At 35.4% G+C, this 23,798-nt stretch overlaps 1 protein-coding gene across 3 annotated transcripts in view; it reads left to right on the top strand.

The window, feature by feature from the left end:
* The first annotated feature begins 647 nt into the window (after positions 1-647).
* The window catches only part of botv (exostosin like glycosyltransferase 3), a 55,504-nt gene continuing 32,353 nt past the window's right edge, over positions 648-23,798 (top strand). For 2 of the 3 annotated variants that reach the window (XR_016142835.1, XM_089100156.1), the window contains exons 1-3: positions 648-739; positions 17,023-17,197; positions 19,968-21,365. Coding sequence is in view for 2 of the 3 variants with exons in the window: in XM_089100156.1 (XP_088956282.1) it covers positions 17,087-17,197; positions 19,968-21,365 (1,509 nt within the window). In the remaining variant the exon portion in view is untranslated. Of the gene's footprint in view, positions 740-13,864; positions 14,017-17,022; positions 17,198-19,967; positions 21,366-23,798 lie in introns of all 3 variants that reach the window. The other variant, XM_089100157.1, reaches the window with a different exon arrangement.

Below are 23,798 nucleotides of genomic sequence, written 5' to 3'. Positions count from 1 at the left end.
TTATTAAGTAATGCATCATTATTTCCAACCAATAAATAAGGGCTGGGACACAATTTTAAGAATTTGTTCTGGCAATAACTATAATGCGCCAAAAAGAACCTCTGACTGAATCGAAATGTTGACATTAAAACGCCTTGGGTCACAGAGTATCATTATAGTAATCGGAGGTCCGACTCCGATTAATAAATTATGGGATATAGAAATTGCGGCGCACACACGGACAGTGCTCGAACTAACACAAGAGAAATCGAGCCGGTGAGCGTCCTTGTCAATAATTTTCCCCCGAACTGTTGGACAGGAAAGTAAGCACGGTCGAGTATTTTCTGAACATGGCGCGCGGGAATTTCTGTAAAGTCTCTAGAGTTCCACATGGGGTAGCAGTTTATCGCAATTCTACTAAATGCAGCCTCAAAATAATCTCTACACTGGAACTGACCTTCCTCAAGCCAGGGAACGAATTGAAAGGTGAATAATGCCAGTAGGATCAAAGGACCTGAATAGTGGTGAGTATTTCTGTAAGACGGCCGTCAAAACTTGGACACCTTTAACAGTAAAGTTAAATTTTGGACAAAAAAATTGTCTAGCTTATTTTTGGCTTGTTTTTCAAAGGTTGGGCTTACTTTTTTGTTCACGATCTGGCAAAACTGGTTGGTGATTTCATCAAAAAATAGCGTAATATCTAAAAATGTAAAGCACTATCTTTGGTACTTTGGAGACTTGACTAAGCTACTTTTGTGGGGTAAGTTCTAGTCTATTTTTTAGGACAAGACTTATAGTTTGTTCCATCTCATCACTGGATAGGCCTACGCTACAATAGTTTTCAACCTTCACCAAGCTATCCTGTGATAGGCTAAGAAGGCTGTCCAGCAGTGAGTTGTGAGTAGACTAGTAGAAAGCAATTTGTGACTTGGCTTATTTTTATTAGAATGGCAGGAGGCAGAGGAAATATGCCAGCAGTGTTTGTAGTTTCTGCAAAAATGGCATAGGCCTAGGTCAAATAGGCCTATTTAAACATGAAAAGCACTAGGCCTAGGCCTATTTTCCTAAATTATTGGTGAAACGTTTAAGGACTAGGAATTATGACCATATTTTGAAGATTGACCACCTTTGTGAAGTAGGCCCTAAGTTCTTGTCTATTCTTTAGGATAAGGCCTTTATAGCTTCTCCCGCCTCATCACTGGCTAGGCCAAAGCTACAATAGTTTTTAACCTTAAACAAGGTATCCTGTGATAAGAAGCCTGTCCAACTGGTCAGACATTATCTATAATAGTTTTAAACCTTTTAAATCAAATAAAGCCTATAGCATTGTGAGCTTACAAAGATATCATTTCATGGCAGGCTAAGGAATGTAGAACTAGGAGTAAAATATGTCATTTTCTTCTCTTCCATTTCCAGACTTGGTCTATATTTTCCTGAGAGTGCACACCATCCCCACTTGATGGATTTGTTTATGACCAATTAAATATTGAATAAAAAATATTTTAAAGGATTTGAAAATGTGAATAATAATGGGCCTAGAATGATGTGTGATAATCAGATTTATATGAACATGTTGCATATTTTTAATTAAAATTTAATTTCTCTTTAGTATTTTCTTTTTGTTTGATGTGTATCCTAAGAATAAATATGAGTCCACCAGGGGTCAAGGATGGGGTACATCATCAGACAAGCAACCATGATATTTGTGAAGAGTGTAAGGTAAGGGGTGTAGCATTATTACTTTTATTAATGTATTTCCTTCAGTAGAGCCATAACTTTGCTGTTTTAACAGATCTGTACCTAGCACAAAATATTTTTACTGGCACTCTTATGTACATACTATTTAGGTTATTAATTATCACCAGATTACAGTGTTCTTTTTTGTATGTTTCTCAGCAAAAGTCTAAAAGTTTTGCAGTTTTTAGAGGTGTCAGTAGATTGCTTATTTATGATATAAAATAGACTAAAAAAATTAATCACTACAATAAACTTTAGTTAACTTGGGCACATCAATGGGGAAAGAAAATATTAAAACTCTAGATAAGCAGCTTTTGTCTATCTTGGAAAATTGTTGAGTTAAGAGATTGAAACTCTCAGGAATAAATCAAGAGCCTCAACAATTCCTTGGGAATGTATTTTGAAGTACCTACCTCTTCCCTCTTCAGAGGACATTTTCCATTGGTGACCTACAAAATTGGTGATATAAAAGTGAAACCATGTGATACTTTAGATCCACTTCTCAAATGAGGCACAAGGAAAGTGTTTTGAGCTGTATGCATTTGCTGAATCCTGACTTATAAGCTCTTTAATGTATATGAATCTGTTTTTTAAATTTAGGAAAAAGCTTTGATATGGCTTAAAATCTTACTGAAATAATAAAAATTGCATTTTCAAAAACTAGAGCCAATGAAAGCACACACTTTTGGTATTTTTTTTTTTTAATTAAATAGATATACCTTAATTACCTTAATTTGCACTTCAGAGCAAACTAAGATCCATCTTGGTCTGTTAATTTCATACTTGATTATGTTAATGATTAAACATCAAATGCATCCCACTGGTACTTCCAGGGAACACCATTCCATTCAAGATCCAATAACTTCTTGAAAACTTCATCATTGGGTGCTGAGAGTGTTATATTTGAGAAACTTTTCCAGTTGTTTACTACATGGCAGGAGAAAAACTGTTGTTGGTGTCAAGTTTTGACAGATGGCTTGAACAGCTTCTTTGAATGTCCTGTCCTATCAGTACCAATATTTTGGGAAATTGACAAATGAATTGGGGGGTTTCTTGTGAAGTAAGTTTATGTCATAAGCATATCATCCCTTTGTTGTTGGTAAACCAGTGTAGATAATTTCAGCTCCTTCAAATGTTCCTCATAAGGCTTGTCTCTCATCTTAGATTATGCCTCTATGGCTTTCCTTTGCACCCTTTCCAGAATCCTGGAAAGGGTTCATCCCTGTATTCTGGTGATGCTAAACACATTCCACAATCAAGCACTGGTCTGATGAGGGCCTTTTACAGCCTCACAAAAACATAGAGAGACCTATTAGATATAGTTTTCTTTAAGAGTGCTAGGACAGAGTTTGCATGAGATGCCGCCATCTTGCAGTTTGAATGGAATCTGTGCTGGTTGTCAACAATAATTCCAAGATCCCTTTCTTCATCCACAGTTTGCAGCTCTTGAATGTGATCTATAGCTGGATTGACCATAGTATACTTGAAACCTTGGTTGGACTTGTCAAAATAAATGACACTACATTTCTCAATATTGAAGTTTATGTGCCATGTTGTTTCCCAGTTTTGAATATCGTCGAGATCTGCTTTTAGTGACTCATGATTGACTGCATCAAACAACTTTGAGTCGTCATCATAGAGACTTAGCTTATTTTTAGTTAATTGAAAAATACCATTTATATAGATATTGAATAGGGTGGGTCCTAAGACACTACCCTGCGGGACACCACTGGTTACTCCACATCTCTCAGAGAGGATTGATTCTCCTTCATTACTGAAATACCTCACTCTCTGTGTTCCATCTGTTAGAAAAGCTGAGATTCAGCCCATAAGGTCTGCATTAATTCCACATGAGAAGAGTTTTTAGTTCAAGGATGATATCCTTGCAATTACACTCTATAAAATCTAAGCCAAAGAAAAATGAAAAAAAAAATTGCAAAGCATACTGCATCCTTGGTAAGTGCACTACTAGATAGTGCATCTGGTAATGTAGTTTTCTTGGATATTTTCTTGTTGGTATTCAATAATGCAGCTTTTGTATCCATTTATTCAGTTCCACAGGATCTAGACAAATGTGGATATCCTGATATGTAATTAATGATGTTTGGCTGAAAAACACATGAGCATGCATGTTTTTTTGTTTTAACAATTCCTAGGTGAGCTCTGTGAAGACAGGCCATGATTTCTTGGTGCATGCATTTAGGTATTATGTTTCAATCTCCCTTTAGGAGAATGCCATGGTGTGTTGCTAGTTCATTCCTATAGTTCCAATACTCCTGAATTTCAGTTGGGAATAGCTTTTTGTGTTCTGGCCATCCGTTTTTGATTGTTTTGTTTTTGAATGTTCATCTCTTTATCATGTTTTGAACTATTTTTTATGCTTTGCACCATCTGGTCTTATATGGGGATGCCTTTGACAATGTTATGCACATTTAGTACTTCTTCTGGGTCTGTGTCTGCCATATGCAAACATGAGAGGGCGTCAGCCATGGGGATTTCTGGTCCAGGTCTGCATGTAAATCTCATGTCATATGGCTGGATGGCAAGCATAATTTGTTGTAGTCAAGCTGGTGCCTGACTGATTGGTTTCCACAGAATATCTTCTAAGGGCTTGTGGTCTGTAATACCCAAGATTTTTCTTCCAAATATATATTGGTGAAAATGTTTATGTGCAAATACTATTCCTAGTAGTTATTTCTCTACTTGAGAATATCTTTGTTCTGTGTTGCTTAAGGATTGCAAACCAAATGCAACCATTTCATCTTTTACCAGTAGCTGGGCTCCTAGGCCATGTTGCAATGCACCAACAATGATCTCAACTTCTGAGCAATTTGTGTCAAAATATGAAAGATGTTCACACAAGGATTTGTGAATACTATGACAGGCATCACTGTCTACCTTCTTCCAGGCAAATTCTGTCGTTTTCCGAAGTTCTTGCAGAGGCTGGTTCAGATTGGATGAGTTTGGTATGTATCTAGAAAGATAATTAAACATCCCAAGCAATGTCTGGCGCTCTTCTTTGTGTTCCAGCTCAAGCGTTTCAGCAATTGCTCTGGTTTTATTGAGATCTTGCATTACACCCTCAGTGGTGAGCAGATACCCAAAGTATGGTATAACTTTTGCATTGAATATGCATTTGTCTCTGTTGAATTTGACTGCCTTCTCTTGTGCTCTCTGGAGAACTGCTCTCAATTGCATGTTGAGGTTTTTTTTGCTTGTTCCTACACCAGCTATGTCATCTATCATTAGATCCAAACCTAATCCTTCATAGGCCTCCTCCATTTGATGTTGATATTCATCCTAAACAGACATTATTCCTAATGGGTATCTTCTCCATTTGAATCTTCCAAAATTCTATTGAATGTTGTAAGCTCTGATGAGGCATCAACAAAATCCATCAACCAATACCCATTTCTAGTGTCGAACTTGAATAGATTTTGGGCCCCATGACATTTGTTGGCAATATTGTTAAATGTTGGTATTGGATAATGTAGCCTTTTTATCCATTTATTCAGTTCCACAAGATCTAGGCAAATGCAGATATTGCTTTTGGCCTTCTGCATAGTGACAATTGAGCTGGCCCACTCTGTTGGCTCAGTCACTTTTTCAATTGCTGCACAGCAGATTAGTTGTTCCAATTCGTTCTTTAGTTTATTTTGAAGTGCTAGAGGTACCTTTCTTGGTGGCTGTAATGACTGTATTGCTCCTGGCTTCAGATGAATCTTACATTTTCCAGGCATTTTTTCAATGCCTTCAGACACATCCTTGTATTCTGCCAAAGTTTCATCTGTGCTATTGGCTATTGTTGTCTGCTCTTTGTTGTATATGAACTTGATAAAATTCATCAATACACTGGTCGGTCTGCTAAGTATTGGCTTCTTGTCTGTGTCAACTACATAGAAATTGTGTGATTGTGGTTCCGTGTCCATGTACTGAACATCTAAGTGACATGTGCCAGTAACTTTCAATGGCTCACCAGTATAACTTGTGAGTATATCTGCAGTTGGTACTACTTTTGGCCTTGGAAACATCTTGTTAAGGATCCGAGTTGGTATAATGTTAGCTTCTGCTCCTGTGTTGATTTGAAATTCCACATTAATTCCTTCTTTTTTTAGATACTGTCTGGTAACAAGTTTGTTACATGTTTCCATTTTGCTCTGGATGCTTTCAATGAAATACTGTGATGGTGTGTCAGCAATATTTTCTCCTGTTTATATGCTATGAACATTGTGTTGACTACTTCTGCACATTTTAGGAAATGGGTTTTTTCATCTTGCATTTCATGCAGATTTTTCATTTGGCAGTACATTGATGACTTTTATTGAACACTCCACCACAATTAGAGCACTTTGGCCATTCAACTGGATCCTTTGATGGACAGAAATGACCAAGCACAAAACTTCCGCCACATTTGTAGCATTTTTGCCAATGTCTTGCTACAACATCTACCTCTTGCTTTACCAACACTTTTTCATGTTCCTGGTTAGACATGATCATTAACTGGGATTGGGTTGCTTCTGCAGCTGTACATATAGCTATTGCACGAGTTAGAGTTAATCCTCCATCTTCACTAAGTAATTGTTCACGAATTATGTCCTGCTTAACTCCAAAAACTAGTCTGTCTCTAATCATCTCATCACTTATTGTTTCAAATGCACATTCCTTTGCTGTAATGTGCATCTCAGTAAGGTATTGTTCTATTGATTCACTGTCTCTCTCGGTACGTTTATGGAACTGATATCTGGCAAAAATTGGATTTGCAAGTGGCTCAACATGTTCACTAAACTTCCTTAGATATGCTGTAACATTGTTTGTTTCACTGGCAGTTAATGTCCCATTTATTGAAAATGTCTCTGCCTTTCTCACCAGGCCATATCAGTAAATATGAACATTTTCCTGTATCCTCTTTTCCACTTAGTGGTCCTGTGAACATGAGTTCAGCATTTTGCTTGAAGTGTGACCATGAAACTTTCAAGTTTGTTGCATCCCGTTCTATATATGGGCAAGCTCCAAGTTCCATATTGTATTCCTTATACTTCTGACACCATGTAGAGTATTCTATCAATCATTAAAGGGTAGGCAAGGTAAGGGTAAGCAAAAGCTAAACAAGCAAATAGCAGAAAAGATAAACATCAAACATCAAGCATTAAGCATCTATTGTTACCCAAGCACCTATAAAATAAATATAATATAAGCAACATAATAAATAAAGAAAACATATTAAACCCTTTAACTAGAGAACTCTACAATAAGGAGCAACATTAAAGCTCAAAACGAATAGAAATTATCCTGTTTATGAAGGGTTGCCCCCTCCTCAATACCTTGCTCTTTATGCCAAAGCTGTTAGCACTTAAAAAAAATTCCTATTCTAATTAAACAGTCCATATGTTTCAGGAGTTGTTCTTTAAAAATTGGGACAAACAGTCAAACTATAGCATAAAGAGCAATGTATTGAGGAGGGTGGAACCCTTAATATATGGTATAATTTCTGTTCATTTTGAGCTTTAATGTTGCTCCTTACTTTCAGTTAAAAAACTTTTTTTATATTTAATTTCTTTTTGTTTTTCAAATAATGCAGGTTTATCTTGGTCACCTTTCATGAAATATACCCCCCCCCCTCTTTCATGGGAAACTCCTCTGTGAAAATTTCATCAAATGTTACTAATTTTAATAATACTAATTTTTGACTCAGTTTTCGACTAATTTTACTGATTTTTACCTACGTTTTACTTATTTTCGACTCGGTCAAAAATTTCGGGGGGGGGGAGGTTCAAACCGGGTACCCCCCCCCCCCCCCTGGATACAGCCTTGCAAAAATGAATAAAATGCATTTTCAGGTTTGGATTGTAAAATGCATAAAATCGTATTTGGAAGATAGAATGCAGACTGTAGTTGTCAGATCATCAACATAATTAGAAAGAAAAACAGAATGTGGGGTTCCCCAAGGTTTGATCCTAGGGCTACTACTTTTCTTGATATATGTTTCGGAAACAAAAGAACTTATAGTGATTGAATACCAATAACGTATACTGATGACACAGTAAATTTGTTTAAGTCATATATTGTAGATGGTTTGTTTGTTATTATGCAGACCACTTTACCTCAATTGTGTAGTTATTTGCAAATGAATCATCTATCATTAAACATTTCAAAAACAAAATATATGATATTTTCAAATATACAACATTTTGAAACAAATAAGATACTTTCGTTTGGAAACGTAGTGATGGAAAGGGCAACCCATTTCAATTATTTGGGAATGATTATTGATGAAATGGTTTAATGGGAAGATCATGTGAGGGCACTTTTCATTTAAATTTTCCAAGGGACAGGTATTCTAAATAGAGTAAAGCATTTTATTCATCATGAAGCACTTAAAACTTAATATTATATTCTCGTTTCTTCATATTTAGTATTTAGTATAATATGTTGAATCAGCTTCAGAATATCATTCATACCCAACAACTTCATCTGAAAATAATTTATTCATATCAGAAATGCACCACAGCCATAGAGGTACACTGTCATTGCAATATGTTGGTGTAAAGGTGTGGTACATGTTGCCTAACTATATAAAGGAATCAGTTTTGCTAAGTTCATTCCGAAAAAATAATAAAAAATATCTTATTGAGTAGATGAAAAAATGCTCACATTTTTTGTTGTTTAGTTTTTGTTTGTTTGTTGTTTGTTTCGTCTTTCTGCTTAATGATATTAGAAAAAGAATATCTTTGTTTGATGATATTTTTGTCAAATATTTCGTGATGTTTTTATCAAATGATTGATTTATTAAATTCCCGTATTGGCTGTTTATAGCCTCTGGCATGTTGGCAGTACGGGAATAAGTGTATGTATTGTTTTTTATTTTGTCAATAAATCAAATCAAGTAAAGTCAAGACACCCAATCCAGATTCGTCTGGCATTTCTTGCGAATGTTGTTGACAAAAATGAAGCCCTCCCTCATAGAGATCCGATCTAGTATGGGGGTTACTGTGAATGTTCGAAATTCGTGAATGTCGACATACATTAGTGAAAGTCTAAAATACCTTCTTTTTTTTCCTTGAATTTAGTCAGCGTTACTAGTCAATTTTTTCAGTTTTATGCAAGGTTTGATGATGACAGGTTAAGTTAGATTACATTAGGTTTGGTTAGGTTGACTTAGGTCTTTAACCTAGTTTCTTATATTTATAACCAAATGTAACCTAATTTAACCTAAACTAACATAATCTAACCTAACTTTAACTTTTATCATCGTAGCTTGCTTAAGACCGAAAAATCTGACTCGCAAATCGAATTAAATTCAAGCAGAGAAAAAAGAATTTCGGACATTCACTAGTGAACGTCAACATTAACCCGATTTCGGACATTCACTGTAACATGGACACATGATACAGTAGCTATGGCAGTTACTGAGATTCTATGGAAACTATGCAATTCTATGCTCAGATTGCAAACAAGCAGCTTGTAGCTCTTGGACAGTTTCAATATGATGCTGTACTTGTGTATTTCCAAGATTATTTTTAACATGGCTTTTAAAAGAATCTAGTCTGCTTTGGTTTAAGTTTTCCATTTATTTCTGTCGCTTTTTTTTCGGTTTGAAGAGGCGCAGTTATTTCAAACGATAAAGGTTTGACGTAATGGTTGAGGGAGGCCATAGCAAATTTTACTGATTTGGAAATGAATAGAGATACAGGAAACCTCGATATTGATTCAATTTACAATAAAATTTTCAAAAGTAAACCTACGTTAAAGCTTAAGTTCAAACCCCGAACCAATTTGTCAGATGGATTAAGTAACAACAGCGGGTTGACGAAATGCGAATAATAACATGATTTCCCAACAAAGATTAAAATTTATGTTTTTTTTTTGTTTTTTCTTTTAGTTTTCAGCCACTGCCTGGTTTTGAGTCACTCAGTATAGGTTTGAACCAATCAAGAAGTTACTCAGTTGCTGAGTTTTGTACAGATTGTAACTATATTGTGCAGTGGATATAAATTTATTTTGGTTACTTCCACAGGAGTAACTATAGCATATTAGGTTCATTTTTGCTTTGACTTTAATTATCAAGTTTCATCATCTTGTTTTATTTTACCCATTTTAATAGCTACAGATACTCTTGTATGCTATTTCTAGCACTTTTGTCTAGAATTGACACTTAAAAAAGGAAAGAAAAAGAAAAACATAGTAGGTTACTATTATACCAGTTTTTAGGCAAAAAATAATAATTTTTCTAATTAAGGGACGGAAAACTTCCTTAGTAGGCAAGTCTCCGCGCCCGTTTTGTTTTTATTTTACGGCTCTGATTTGTTACTCCTATTTTCAAAAAAAAAAAAATTATTTGTATACAGTCTCTTCTAAAATTTATACTGGTCCCGAAACCGATGTGGGGCAGGGGAAAGTCGCCCCCAGATCTTGGTTTGTCAATATTAGCTCCTCCTTACACCTTGATGTTCTGAAGCCGTCTTATTCACTTAATTATTTGAAAAAAACTACGTTTTCTAAAGAGTTAAAGAGTCTGAGTTACAAGGTCGAACCTTAAAACGTACAGGGATTAGGAGGCACAGTTGGGGGGCTGCCAACCCCCAAAACCCCCACTTTCGCAGCCTTTAAGTAAAAAAAAAATTTTTTTAAACTGAAAGTAAGGAGCGACATTAAAACTTAAAACGAACAGAAATTATTCCGTATATGAAAGGGGCTGTGCCCTCCTCAACGCCTCGCTCTTTACGCTAAAGTTTTTATTGTTTAAAAAAAGAGTTGTGAGAAAGTCAAACTTTAGCGTAAAGAGCGAGGCGTTGAGGAGGGCACAGCCCCTTTCATATACGGAATAATTTCTGTTCGTTTTAAGATTTAATGTCGCTCCTTACTTTCAGTTTAAAGAATTTTTTTTTTATTTAAAGGCTGCGAAAGCGGGGGGTTTTGGGGGCGGCAGCCCCCCAACTGTGCCTCCTAATCCCTGTACGTTTTAATGTTAGACCTTGTAACACAGCCTCTTTAACTCTTTAGAAAACGTAGTTTTTTTCAAATAATTTATGCAAGTTTTTGTACAGTTTATTGCTCAAGGGTCGACCTTGTAACTCAGCCTCTTTAACTCTTTAGAAAACGTAATTTTTTTCAAATAATTTAAAAAAGAAACTGAGTTTCTTTTTAAAGTTTAAATTCAGTATATAAAAAATTTGTGCTGACAGTGAATCGAACCCGGGTCTTCCGCATGACAGTCTGGAGTATCAATCGCTAGACTAAACAGACACAATTGTAATAGTTTTTTAGTAAATGGAAGCTATTTTCGACGCAAGCAAATTCCCAAAAAACTTGATATTTGGTTTTTGGAAAACAGGGAAGGAGGGATCAGATTGAGCTGAAATTTCGAGGATAAGCTCCCAGGCCCCAGGAAAGCTTATTCTCTAAATTTCAGCCTGATCAGACAACGTTAAAGGGGGGTTGTGGTGAGGAAAAATTAACATGGGCTAATATAGGAAAACGAGGTTTTTCGTAAATGTAAATTCGGGGGATAATTTTTTCGGTCTGAAAATATTAAAAGACCCTAGCAGGTCAAATTCTGCTTTGACTGAGTCCTTATTCACCCAGATCTTTTTCCAACTGTGGCTTGTAGGCGTGGCTAAGAAAAAAAAATATGAATTTTAAGTGGCTATATATGGTTTTTTGAAAATAGGGAAGGAGTGATCAGATTGAGCTGAAATTTCGAGGATAAGCTCCCGGGCCCTTGGAAAGCTTAACCTCTAAATTTCAGCCCAATCGGACAACGTCCAAACTTCCGGCCCAGTTTATCCCATGAAGATAAAGTCGGAGGAAGATGAAATTTTGCAAGTTTCTTAGTTTGAGCTTGGGCTACAAAATGCTATTACCGCCGTCTCTCTGCGACCTCTAGGACCTGAAATCGCTTAACATTGTGGTGGGTCGCCTCTTTATAGAGGCACAAGTGTGCCTCCTTGAACAAGATTTAGCAAATTTATGCAGAAGTTAAAGCTTACTGTATTGCCGGTTCTATGTCGCTCTGAACGTCAGACTGGGACTTACTCCTTGAGCAAGTTTATGACCCTTTTGCTAGTGTTACTGATGCTGCAGGGGGTGGGGTCTGATATATTTCCAACCTAAGTTGTCCGAAAATTGTTGTCACTCAATCATTTCGATGTGGTATTCCATTGTACCTTCAAGGCAAGAGGAATATGAGGATCAATATAAGATCTTTAAAGACATCATGCTGAACAATGGAAGTTTTAAGGGTTCTGAGTAATTTTTATGGTTTTATAAATGACTGAGTAATTGTAATGAATCTTCAGATTGCCTCTGCTACACCTTTATATTCTTACTGATTCCCAGCACCCCACTCTTCTTCTGTGTTTCTTTCTTCATCATCTTCCGTAGGCACTGTATCATTTTAATGGGATGCGTCAGCAAGCTTATTTTCACTTTAGGATTTTACAGACCTAGAATCAGAAAGGTCATCTGAATCGTTTTTATCTGTTGGCTCGACATCTTCAGCTCCATCAGAGGATTCCAATTTATCTTCTTAAGCCATATAATAGACCGAGTTTCAAGTGGAGGAAAATCCTGACCGCATGCAATGGATAAACGAAGACAGTGGGCAAAATAAGAAGTTTGGGGGCATAGCTACTAGCTAAACGCTTTGATGAAATTACTCCGAGAAGCAGTCACATCAGGAAACTTTTGTCTGTCAGTGGAAGCTTCTTGAGTATAACCTGGATTGCTGAAAGATTCTTAATAGCGGTATGAGGATGTTTAAACATCTTGAGATACAAAATAGGTAGCTTGATTGGCATTACAACTTAGGTTTTGTTGGTGTGAATTACTTGCAAAACTTGTTTTTTCTGGAATGCTGATTCCAAATATGATAATTGCTATCCTCACAAATGTGCCCCCACCCCTCTGTTAGGACAAGTTATAGCCATAGACTATATATGAAACTTCGCTGATCTTGTTGGTTAGAATTTTTTTCACCAAATACATCCAATCTGAAAAAAAATCAGCAAAATTTTGGAAGGGGAAACATGAAAAGTTTCTGGGATGGTTTATTTACAATGGATATGGCATTAAAAGAGGTAACTATTGGAGATTAATACAGGAGTAATGCAAGGAGTGTTCAGTTGAAGAGTTACGGACAATAGTTGCCATCACCACAAGGAAGCAAAGAAATATATTTCATATGAGGAGAGGGTTGTGAAACTCGCGTATTTAGATTTCAAAAAACATAGAAAATCAGATTTTTGGTGCAAATAAATAAAAAAAAAAGTTTTTTCAACTGAAAGTAAGGAGCAACATTAAAAATTGAAACGGATAGAAATTATTACATATATGAGGGGTCACCTTCTCCTTAATGCATCGCTCTCTACGCTAAGTTTTTTTTAACTTTTAAAAGAGCTTATTATTCTAATTAAACAACCTTTGTGATTCAGGATTCATTCTTAAATAACTAGAACAAAAAACAAACTTTAGCGTAAAGAGCGAGGTTTAAGGGGAGGGTGACCGCCCTCATATACATAATAATTTCTGTCCATTTCAATTTTTAATGTTGCTCCTTACTTTCAGTTGAAAAACTTATCTTTTTTATTTAATTTCTGCTCATATTTTAAATAATTCTGGAAGATCCGGCTCCCTCTCCATGGAAAATTTCATTCCCACACAAAAAATTTCTCAATTGAAAGATCCTCCCAGTTAACCCCTCCCCCCACCTCCACAAGAAAAATCCCCCTGAAAATGTCTGTGTACTTCCTGGTAACCATTAATATTCAAGATTCAAGTCTCAAAATTGATAAACATGTTTCGGATATCACCCATAAGGCAAATTACAAATTACTACGTCTAAGGCGTACGTATTCTAAGTTTAATCTTCATTCACTGATTTCACTTTATGTATCCACTGTAAGTCCAATACTTGAGTATTGCTCATCAGTATGGTATCCCCTTAATAAGAGAGATAGAGGGTTGAGAGAGTGCAACGTAGGGCCACCAAACTTATACCTTACCTGAGTCATCTACCATACCACCAGAGAATGCGGAGACTACCAGTTGCCTAGTCTACAGTTCCGACGTGATAGAGCCGACCTAATAAATACATTCCGCATTGTTAGGAACATTGATAATACCACCCCAACTAACTTTTTCACTTTTACAGAATACAGTAGTACCCGTCAACACCAACACAAAATTTACCCACCATGTTCACAGAAAGAATAGGCCAAAATTCTTTGTCTAGCCGAGTTTGGAAGACTTGAAATTCCCTTCCAGGAGAAATAGTTGCAAGTACCACTGTCCAGTCTTTCAAAGGTAGTTTAGCCTCTGCAGATTTCTATACTAGGTCCTATCACAATCCATTTTGAGAATATTTTTACTTTTGTATTAGCTGATTTGTGACAGTGTGTTTTCAGTTATTTTGAAGGCTTACTTTTGATATGTTTCAATTATTAACAGATATGTTTCAGTTAGTTTGGTATGCTAATGTATGTTTCAGTTATTATGTATTCAGAGTGTATGTTTTCAGTTACTGTATGTTTTTGTTATGTATCAACATTGTTATAGACTTTTTTTTTATAATTGTTTAGTGCGACAAGCTTGTTAAAGCTTACCCTATTTTGGCATTAATAAATATATGCAAACAATTGGCAAAGTTCATAGCTTGCAGCCCTTACCCAGAGGACTCTGGGGGGGGGGGGGTCAATTCATCCTCAAAGACATGGTATTATAATTTTTGGCTATGCTGAAAAAAATGGCTATCTCAAAATTTTGATCGGGCGACTTCCAGGAAAAAATGAGCACGGGAGGGGACTAGCTGCGCTCTAATAATTTTGGTCACTTAAAAGGGGTGCTAGAACGTCTGATTTCCGGTTAAATGAGCCCTCTCTCGTTCTTCTACGATCAACGACTCGATACGATCACCCCTGGAAAAAAACAACAACAAATAAACATGCATCCATGATCTTTCTTTTGGCAAAAAATGCAAAATTCCACATTTTTGTATATAAGAGCTTGAAATCTCTACAGTAGGGTTCCCTGGCATTCTGAATCTGATGGTGTCATTTTCATTAAGATCACTTAGGGTTTTGGGGATGTTTTGCCCTTTTTAAAAAATTGGTCAAATTTTCTCAGGCTTGTAACTTTTGATGTGTATCATTAAATTGGATGAATTTTACACATTTTGAATAAGCATCAAAATTTTATACTTTTGATATACCTGTTATTATTAAAATCTTGTTTTATCTAGTTCCGGTCACTATTGAGCCATATTGCCTCTTACCTACAGTTCGTTACCACGAACTGTTTGACTGCTGCATAAACCCAATCGCGTCTACTTTCAACCTTGGCTTTTGTAGCACGCTGAACACTACGTTGAACTTTCTCTTACTGCCAATTTAGTATTTTTTGCAACACATCATATCGGAATTCCATCATTTTGCTACTGAACAAACCAGTTTTTTATAGTAAATTACAGCCAAGTAATTACTATTTTTTGTACTGTGGCCTAGAGAATTGCACAACACTGATCATTTCCACCTAAACGGACATATTTTGTTTTTTGTAAACAGAATAGGCTAATTCAGTTTTGGAATGAACTTAGGCAAATAAGTTCAGGATATGACTGGCACGTCGAAAATTTTGTGGTGGGTACAAGGGTGTACTAACATAGTCACTAAATCCATTATTTCATGAGCTTTATCAAACTGATTCAGCACTCGGTCTTTCATCTAGCAGCGTACATAGATTTGAGAAAGGAATTTCATCTTCAGCAATTCCTTTGTCTTTCTCCTTTTTTTCCTTTTCAAATTCTCTGAAAGCCTTCACAAAGTTTGACGCAATGCCTTTGACTTTACTTACATCATTCCTGTTACCATACTCTTTAAAGATCTCTGAAAACGTTCCTGAAATCGTGGCATGCGCATGTGACCCTGTGGATCACTGAACAGCAAATGTCATAGAAATCCAGTGGTTGAAATCTGATAGATGTAATCAGTGCTGTTGAGGTTTTCTACCAGGATTTTCTTTAGGCCTTGTCATCCAGCTTATTTCTCAGCGTCTTTCTGCAAGTAACAGTTAAGTCTGGAGCCAGCTCTGGGGTCAGTCTTTTGAAAGTTGGTTGTTCAATGGGGTAATGTGGACACATGTCTTCCACAAGGCAGTTTACAATCAGCTCAGTTGCTTTTCACCAGGAACTTTAGTACCCTTTGTAATGAAGAAATCAGCTTTTGATGGCGTAGACACAGGAGTCACGTCAGCTCGATCTTCTTTTTCTTTTCTGCACTTTTTTTGCTGGCTGACTACGCTTCTGATTCAGATCTACCGTTAATTCAAGATGCATATACAGATGATACTTCCTTATCTTTTCCTTTCTTTGTGTTTAATTCAGGAAACTTCAACCTCTTGAAACTTCATCTCTGGAAACTTCACTTCTGTAGGGTGAAACTACAGAGTAGAATGAGCACCTTAAAAAATAGGCTTTATTCAAACGTATTTAAGTTTGCTTTTATTCAGTAAAAAGGAGATAATTTTGGATTTAATCATGTAAAAAGGTAACCAGTAATTACTCATTGTTGTGTCGTTTCGTAGACTTGTGATTAAGTAATTTACACATGGAAATATTTAAGAGTATTTTAATCAAGATGCCTGAGGACCACTCTATTTATCTATTCATTGAGGATTCAAGGTTTTGCAACCTCAGTATTTGAGGAAACTTTCCTGTAACAAGTATTCCTGATTACTTGCATTTTATTCTCTGTTAAACCCAGGAATAAAAAAAAGGTGGGTAATCAAAAATTATTAGTGACTTATTGGCAGGAAAAACAGGAAGACAGTGTTAAAGCAACCATTTATAGGAAGCAGCCACTTAAAGCAAACTGCTTAAAAGTAGATAAGAATGTAAGAAATATGTCAGCCTGACCTGAAATACAGCAAAGTAAGGAGAATATGATTCATCATTTCTGGGAATGCTTAATTTTAGTTTCCTCCTATTATTTATCTTATCATTAATTGACAAAACTCAGAAAGACCATGACAATTTTGTATGGCTTTAGCATGAGTTTTTCCCACTTAGGTCATATAAACAGGGATAACTATGAAACTGTTCCCAGGTTTTTTTTCATCATTATCTTCATTTTTAATTGATACTTATCAATTTCAGGTCTCTCAGTTGGCTGGAAACTGATTTGAAACAGCTTATTTTTCTTCTTGTTCATCCTAAATCATATCGATTTTAATTTTCTTCTTCTTAGTTTTAAATGATATCTGTTTTATTTTTCTTCTTATTAATTTTAAATTTTATCTGTTTCAATTCTGTTCCAGCTCTGGATGACTTGCTGAGTTTGGGTTTAAAATGTGCTGACAAATCTGGTAATACTGATCAAATATGGGTATCAACTTCAAGAAACTGAGTTTGAACCGATGCATTGCTGGAACTTTGGCCATTTATCTTTTAATATTTGGTTTTATAATTATCATGCATATCTCAATTTCAAATGTAAGTAGATCTTTTTTTGCGATTTTATTATTGAACAGCTATTGAATTCCAAAGCTAGGTTTGCATCCTCCCATACTAGTTGACCTTTGTTCCTATTCAATATGGCTAAACTAGTTTGCAATGAAGTTGCTTTGTTAATGAAGTTTCCTTTGTTAAATCGTTTTTGCTTGGCTACGTTTTTTACTTCTATTTATTTTAAACAAGTTGTTATTGACTGAAATAAATGTGTATTAAGTTTCTGTTTCACAGCTAAACTAAAATCACTAGCTTTGTCTGTTGATATAATTGGCTCAAATAGAAATAAGTTTCTTAAACATACCCGGACACATAGAGGGTGGGGGTCCCCTGAGATTGATTTGAAGAGCTCCCCTACTTCCAGGAAAAGTGGAAGATACTTGCCTAGAATTGTTTTTTCTCAGCATTTTGATCCTCGCCTCCTCCATGTAAATAACCCCTTTGATTTTATTGCTGTGGGGCTATACCTGTAGACACCCACTCTGTCAAATGTACATTACAGTTTTTAAAATCAGTTTTATGGTTTGTATTATTAGTGAATAGGTATTGTATAGCATTTGGGTACAAACTATGCAGTGGAGTCAATTCACGGAAATTTAGGGAGGGTGCAAAATGTACTTTCCAAATATAGGGAGGGGATTTTGTCAGTTTTTAGTTTGTTCAACAAACATTTCAAAACAAGCAATTTTCAATGAAAATACCCCTCGAAAAGAATATCTTACAAAATCTAGGGGATCCAGGGGGCACATATACCCCCTGCGATTGCCTTTCCCTTTTGAATGACGCCACTGCAAGTATATGTTGCCTCAAGAAAGAGCTTAGAAAATATTAATATACAAATTACTAACTCATTCTTTGAGAATCTTGTTTTGTGTTTTTGGCATTTGTTCGGAGATCAAGTACGGTAATGCTTTCACCGATCAATATTTTTTTATTTGGTTTATCTGTTTGTTCTGACAAATTAAAATATACCTAACTAGTCACTCTGACAGATGCTCTTTTAGCTGCTTTTTTTTAGAATCTTTTTTAACTCATTCTTTGAGAATCTTTTATTTTTGTTTTTAGCATTTGCTTGAACCTCTTTGGTTCAAACATCTCTTTTTTTGTGTTTTTTTTTGTATTTGTTCGGAGATCAGATAATGTTTTTACTGATCATAATTTTTTGTATTTGGCTTATTTGTTGATTCTGACAAATTAAAAATACATAATTAGTCACTCTGACAGATGCTTTTTTAGCTGTTTTTTTGGAAATATTTTTAACTCATTCTTTGAGAATCTTTTTTTTTGTGATTTTTAGCATTTGTTTGGAGATCAGATAATATTTTTACTGATCAATATTTTTTCTATTTGGCTTATTTGTTGGTTCTGACAAATTAAAATATGCCTAATTAGTCACTCTGACAGATGCTCTTTTAGCTGCTTTTTTTGAGAATCTTTTAAACTCATTCTTGCAGAATCTTTTTTTTGTGCTTTTTAGCATTTGTTCGGAGATCATATAATATTTTTACTGATCAGTATTTTTTTTATTTGGCTTATTTGTTGGTTCTGACAAATTAAAATATACCTAATTAATCACTCTGACAGATGCTCTCTTAGCTGCTTTTTTGAGAATCTTTTTAACTCATTCTTTGAGAATCTTTTTTTGTGTTTTTTAGCACTTGTTCGGAGACCAGGTAATGTTTTTACTGATCAATATTTTTTTTTTATTTGGCTTAATTGTTGGTTCTGAAAAATTAAAATATACCTAATTAGTCACTCTGACAGATGTTCTTTTAGCTGTTTTTTTTTGAGAATCTTCTTTACTCATTCTTTGAGAATCTTTTTTGTGTTTTTTAGCACTTGTTCGGAGATCAGATAATGTTTTTACTGATCAATATTTTTTTATTTGGCTTATTTGTTGGTTCTGACCACAGTTCATATAATTATCCAGTATGATCATTCCCTATCTCACCCATTATAAAAACCTGGACCAGGGTGCGAGTGCTCCGGAGAACGTTTTTGCAGATAGAAACATAGGCGGCATCAAATCTTTTCATGGGTAGACAAGTCAGACTGTGATCTAATCGGAAACAAGTGCAAACCTGCTATAGAAACATAGGCGGCATCAGATCTTTTCATGGGTAGACAAGTCAGACTGTGATCTAATCGGAAACAAGTACTAACCCGCTAATGCAGAAAGAAGTGGGAAGAGCTTTTTGTTCGCACCGAGAACGATGACCAGAAATGATCTGCGATAAGCCTACTGGATAATTATATGAACGGTGGTTCTGACAAATTAGAATATACCCAATAAAACGCTCTGACAGAGGCTCTTTTAGCTGCTTTTTTATTTGAAAGATGCTTTTTATTTTTTAATAGGAATTTGTTAAAGACAGTATTGGTTTATTTTGGTTTTTAATTTCAATTTTAAAACTGTATATGCAAAATTTTTTAATAGCTTAAAAATATTTGTCATCGAAAAGTTGCAATATTTGCATAATCGTTTTTTGTGCAACGGTATTATTTAATATTTTATCAATTTAAATCTTTGACCTTTCTGCAAGCCCAAGCCCAGATTAATGGTTTGGCCTTCGAACCCATGTCTGCTCTCCCCCCCCCCCCCAAAAAAAAATGTTGAATTTTTACGAATTGCATGACACTTTTGTATATTGCCTACATAATTCGTTTATTTTTACGGAAAAATTTAATCCCCCCCCCCTCACCCCATATAAATTGCTGCTTTCCTTGCCTAATTATTTTCTCTTATTTTTTGCAGATTTATGCTATGTTTTCGAAATACTCCTATAGTCCAACATATGAAAGTGATGTAACCTATGTGGAAGCCACAGATCTGTCAAAAATGTCAAGTTTGAGATTTAGTCTTGAAGATATGATTCGTCTAAAAAACTCTGTTAGCATGGAACTCCGAGACTTGGAACTAAAACGACGGAAAATTCTAGATGAATTGACAACTCTGACGAAAAAAGTGAATGAAACAAAGGCAGAAATACTTAAAGTACAAGTTGAAAAAGAAAAAGTCTATAAATCATTAGAGCAAGCTAAAGTAATGCGGCTTGAGGCAATGGAAAAGAATACTCCTGAACTAGCCCCACCCCTCCACATAATACCTCATTATGACAAAGAATCAAAATATATATTTGATAAATCAGCAAGTCAGTGTAGGCTTGACTATTGTTTCGACTTTCCTCAGTGCCCCCTAACAGAAGAGTTAAAAGTTTTTTTATACCCTGTTGCAGAAACAGCGTTTGTTGATGCTCTAATGTGGCAAAAAGCCATAGAAAGCTCTGGTTTTATTACTAAAAATCCAGAAGAGGCTTGTTTATATTTCGTGGTGAACCTCAACAAGGATTTGACAAAACTAGCCCATTGGAGAGGTGATGGAAGAAATCATGTTGTAATAGATTTGAATAATAAGAGTTTAAGTAGTATGGGTAGGGCTATCTATGCCAGACAGTATTCTTCTAGCTATAGAAAAAATTATGATGTTGTCCTTCCATTTACAAAATCATCTAGTGATATTTTAAGCCTGCCAACCTTATCTCCAGCCCGTCGTAAGTATTTATTAAGTTTTCAAGGAGAGATTAAATCCCAAAGCCCTGAAGAACAAATTATTATATCTGTTTTGAAGAAATTACAGCTGTCAACAGCGGATGATAAATTTCTAATTCACTTTAAGTGTATAAATGATGTGCTTGGTGCAGAAGAAGGAGAATATGCTTTATGTGGAATCGATCAGTCACGTGAAGAAATATTGAAAGAGTCAACTTTCTCTTTAATTTTGTCACCTCAGGATTTTAAGATTACATCTACAAAAAGTGTACAGCAGCGACTTTATGAGTCTTTAAAATTCGGTGCAATTCCTGTTATTTTAGGCTACATTGACATCCCATTTCAAAATGAGATCGACTGGACTAGAGCAGCGATAATAATGCCAAAAGCAAGAGTAACCGAAATTCACTATCTCTTGAGAACAATTTCAGATGCGGACGTTTTAAGTTTACGGCGGTTTGGGAGGATCATTTGGGATAAGTATTTGAAGACCGCTGAAACTGTTGTGGCAACCATGCTATCTGCGTTACGTGATGCATTACGGTTATTTCCAAGCCCTTTAGAAGACACACCATCCTTATCTGTGTTCAATTCTACTTTCAATGTGAGTACCTTGTATACCTTTTAGTTAGGAGTTGTCTGATGAGATAGCAATCAATTGTATTTATTGGGCATCGCCCCCTCATAAATCAGAATGTTTTTAAAATTCCTTCCATGATTTCGTATTTTTTCATAATTTCCGCTTGTTTTGTATTTACTTTAAATACCCCCCCCCCCCCACACACACACACATACGCACGCACACACTTGAATAAATCTCGAGGTTAAGACTTAACGTTAGGACTGATGGGTGTCAATTTTTCTTTGCAAGACCGAAAACATTTGGTAAAACAAACAAAAAAACATACTTGGCGTCAAACATTTTTCTAAATAAAAACAAAAATTTCCTGTTTAATATGCACAACCTGACTAGATTCACTTTGTTTGGGTAACGCGAAGCATTGGAGGAACCCCCAGGTGGCTTCGTCATCAAAAGTGTTTTGGGAAGAACACAATGCTTTTGTTTCTCTGCCATTGATTAAGTTTTGTTGTCGTCAGCCACTCAAATCTTTTAAAGTAGAATGTCCTCCAATTTTTCTTTTCAAAAAAAATAGAAAGGGATAATTCATTCCTTAAAGACAGTCTGTAATGCACTGTTTCTACTTAAAGCCAACTTTATTTTTTATCCTCTCATTCTTATCTATTACAAAAATCTTATTTATATCCCTTGATTATTTTTTATTATCCTCTGTTGGTACTGCTTGTTGTAGTTTTTTTTTGTTTCTTTACTACTTTGCCCAAAAACACAAAACCCACAACCTATACATACTATTTTAAAAAGTGCAGAATCTACAAGATACGGGTAGGTTACTTCTTCTCAAAACATAACACATTTTATTTGTCTCCAGTGCATTTTATAGTAAAAGCAGTGTAATTATATTTCCATCACTGAGTGATTACGTCAGAAACACTTTACTAATAATTGTTTGGTTATTTGGAGCCGCCAAATCTTTATCTTCATGCAATTCCAGGCCATGCAAGAGCTGAGATCAAAGTCTCCTATTGCCAAGTAGAGGTCAATCCCACTGTGCCACTTCTGGGTTGTGTGTCGATACTCTCTTTCCGCAGACTACATTAAATATATATATATATATATATATATATATATATATATATATATATATATATATATATATATATATATATATATATATATATATCCCCTCAAAAAATAAAGATTCATAAAGATTCATCGAATAAAGATTCATCCCCTCAGAATCTTTATTGCTTGCTTACAAAAAAAAAAAAAAAAAAATATATATATGAGGAAGAAAAATATATTTGAAGGTTTTACTCAAATTACTTGCGGTATGTATGGGATAAGATGAGCGTTTCAAAGGAGTTTTCCGCTTAGAGAATTGAAGTGGCATTGCCAAAGAGAAAGCTGTTAGGGACCAGCAGGAATGCCAAACAAGTTTGGAACTGTAACTTTAAATGAAATAAGAGCTCAGCACTTTGGATTTATAACTTTAGCCTTTGTATATTTAATTTTTTTTTAGTATTTATATTTTACACTAATATCATCAATACCAGGTGAAGACTTAAGTTGCTTGATTGCGTTTTCACCAAAAAAAAACAGACATTGGAATAATGGTATATAATAATATAGTATATTTGACCCCCCCCCCAAAAAAAAAAAACAAAAAAAAAACAAACAAACAAAAAACAACAACGAACAAACAAAACGCAGTGCCATGGCTACGAATTTAAGAGAACATCATGCAAACAAAATTAAACGATTCTATTTGGACTTTTGATCATAACGATTAAAACACAGAAACCATTCAGAAACACTAATACAATCAAACAAATTCATTACATAACACCCCCACGATGGGTTATACCCACCCGAATAAACCGCGCCAGATTCTTAGTATTAATAGAACACCCATTTCCCAACAATTTCCACTCCAAGATTCATCTCCCTCATCCAATCCGAAAATCTTCTTTCTCAAATCCCTTGACCCTTCACACTTCCCCAGAAAATAGAACAAATTTTCTTCCCACTATCCACACATCGCGTAACTGCAAGGACCACTTCATTCTAACCCTTCCCGAATATCTTCTTCTTCTCCCAAGTGGCATAAAATTACCTCTTCAAGAAATTACCCATTTAATATATTCTCTATATAGTCCAGCTCTAAAATATACCTCGTCTTCCCGTGTCTCTTACCACAGAATACACACCAAGACAGTCAGACTTTCTAATCTGACACCCCCACTCTGAAATTCCTGATCAACTAAATTAGAATTACTTGTTTAGACGCCTCTTCAACTTGCCTACCCCTACCATTCCATTCACCTGACATTCCACACGAATACAAAGTAGCCATAATCTGTCCCATCCACGAACATCTTCTTCCGTCTAGCAGCGACTCTGCTGATCTAGATAACTGCTCAAATGGATTTTCTATCTTTGAAGCAAATGCTCTCCTAA

The sequence above is a fragment of the Artemia sp. Qi Xiang Cuo genome, chromosome 14 (assembly GCF_049724085.1).
Source record: "Artemia sp. Qi Xiang Cuo chromosome 14, ASM4972408v1, whole genome shotgun sequence".
Lineage (NCBI taxonomy): Eukaryota > Metazoa > Arthropoda > Branchiopoda > Anostraca > Artemiidae > Artemia > Artemia sp. Qi Xiang Cuo.
Note: the sequence above shows the minus strand (reverse complement) of the source record. Positions and strands in the feature narration are given on the sequence as shown.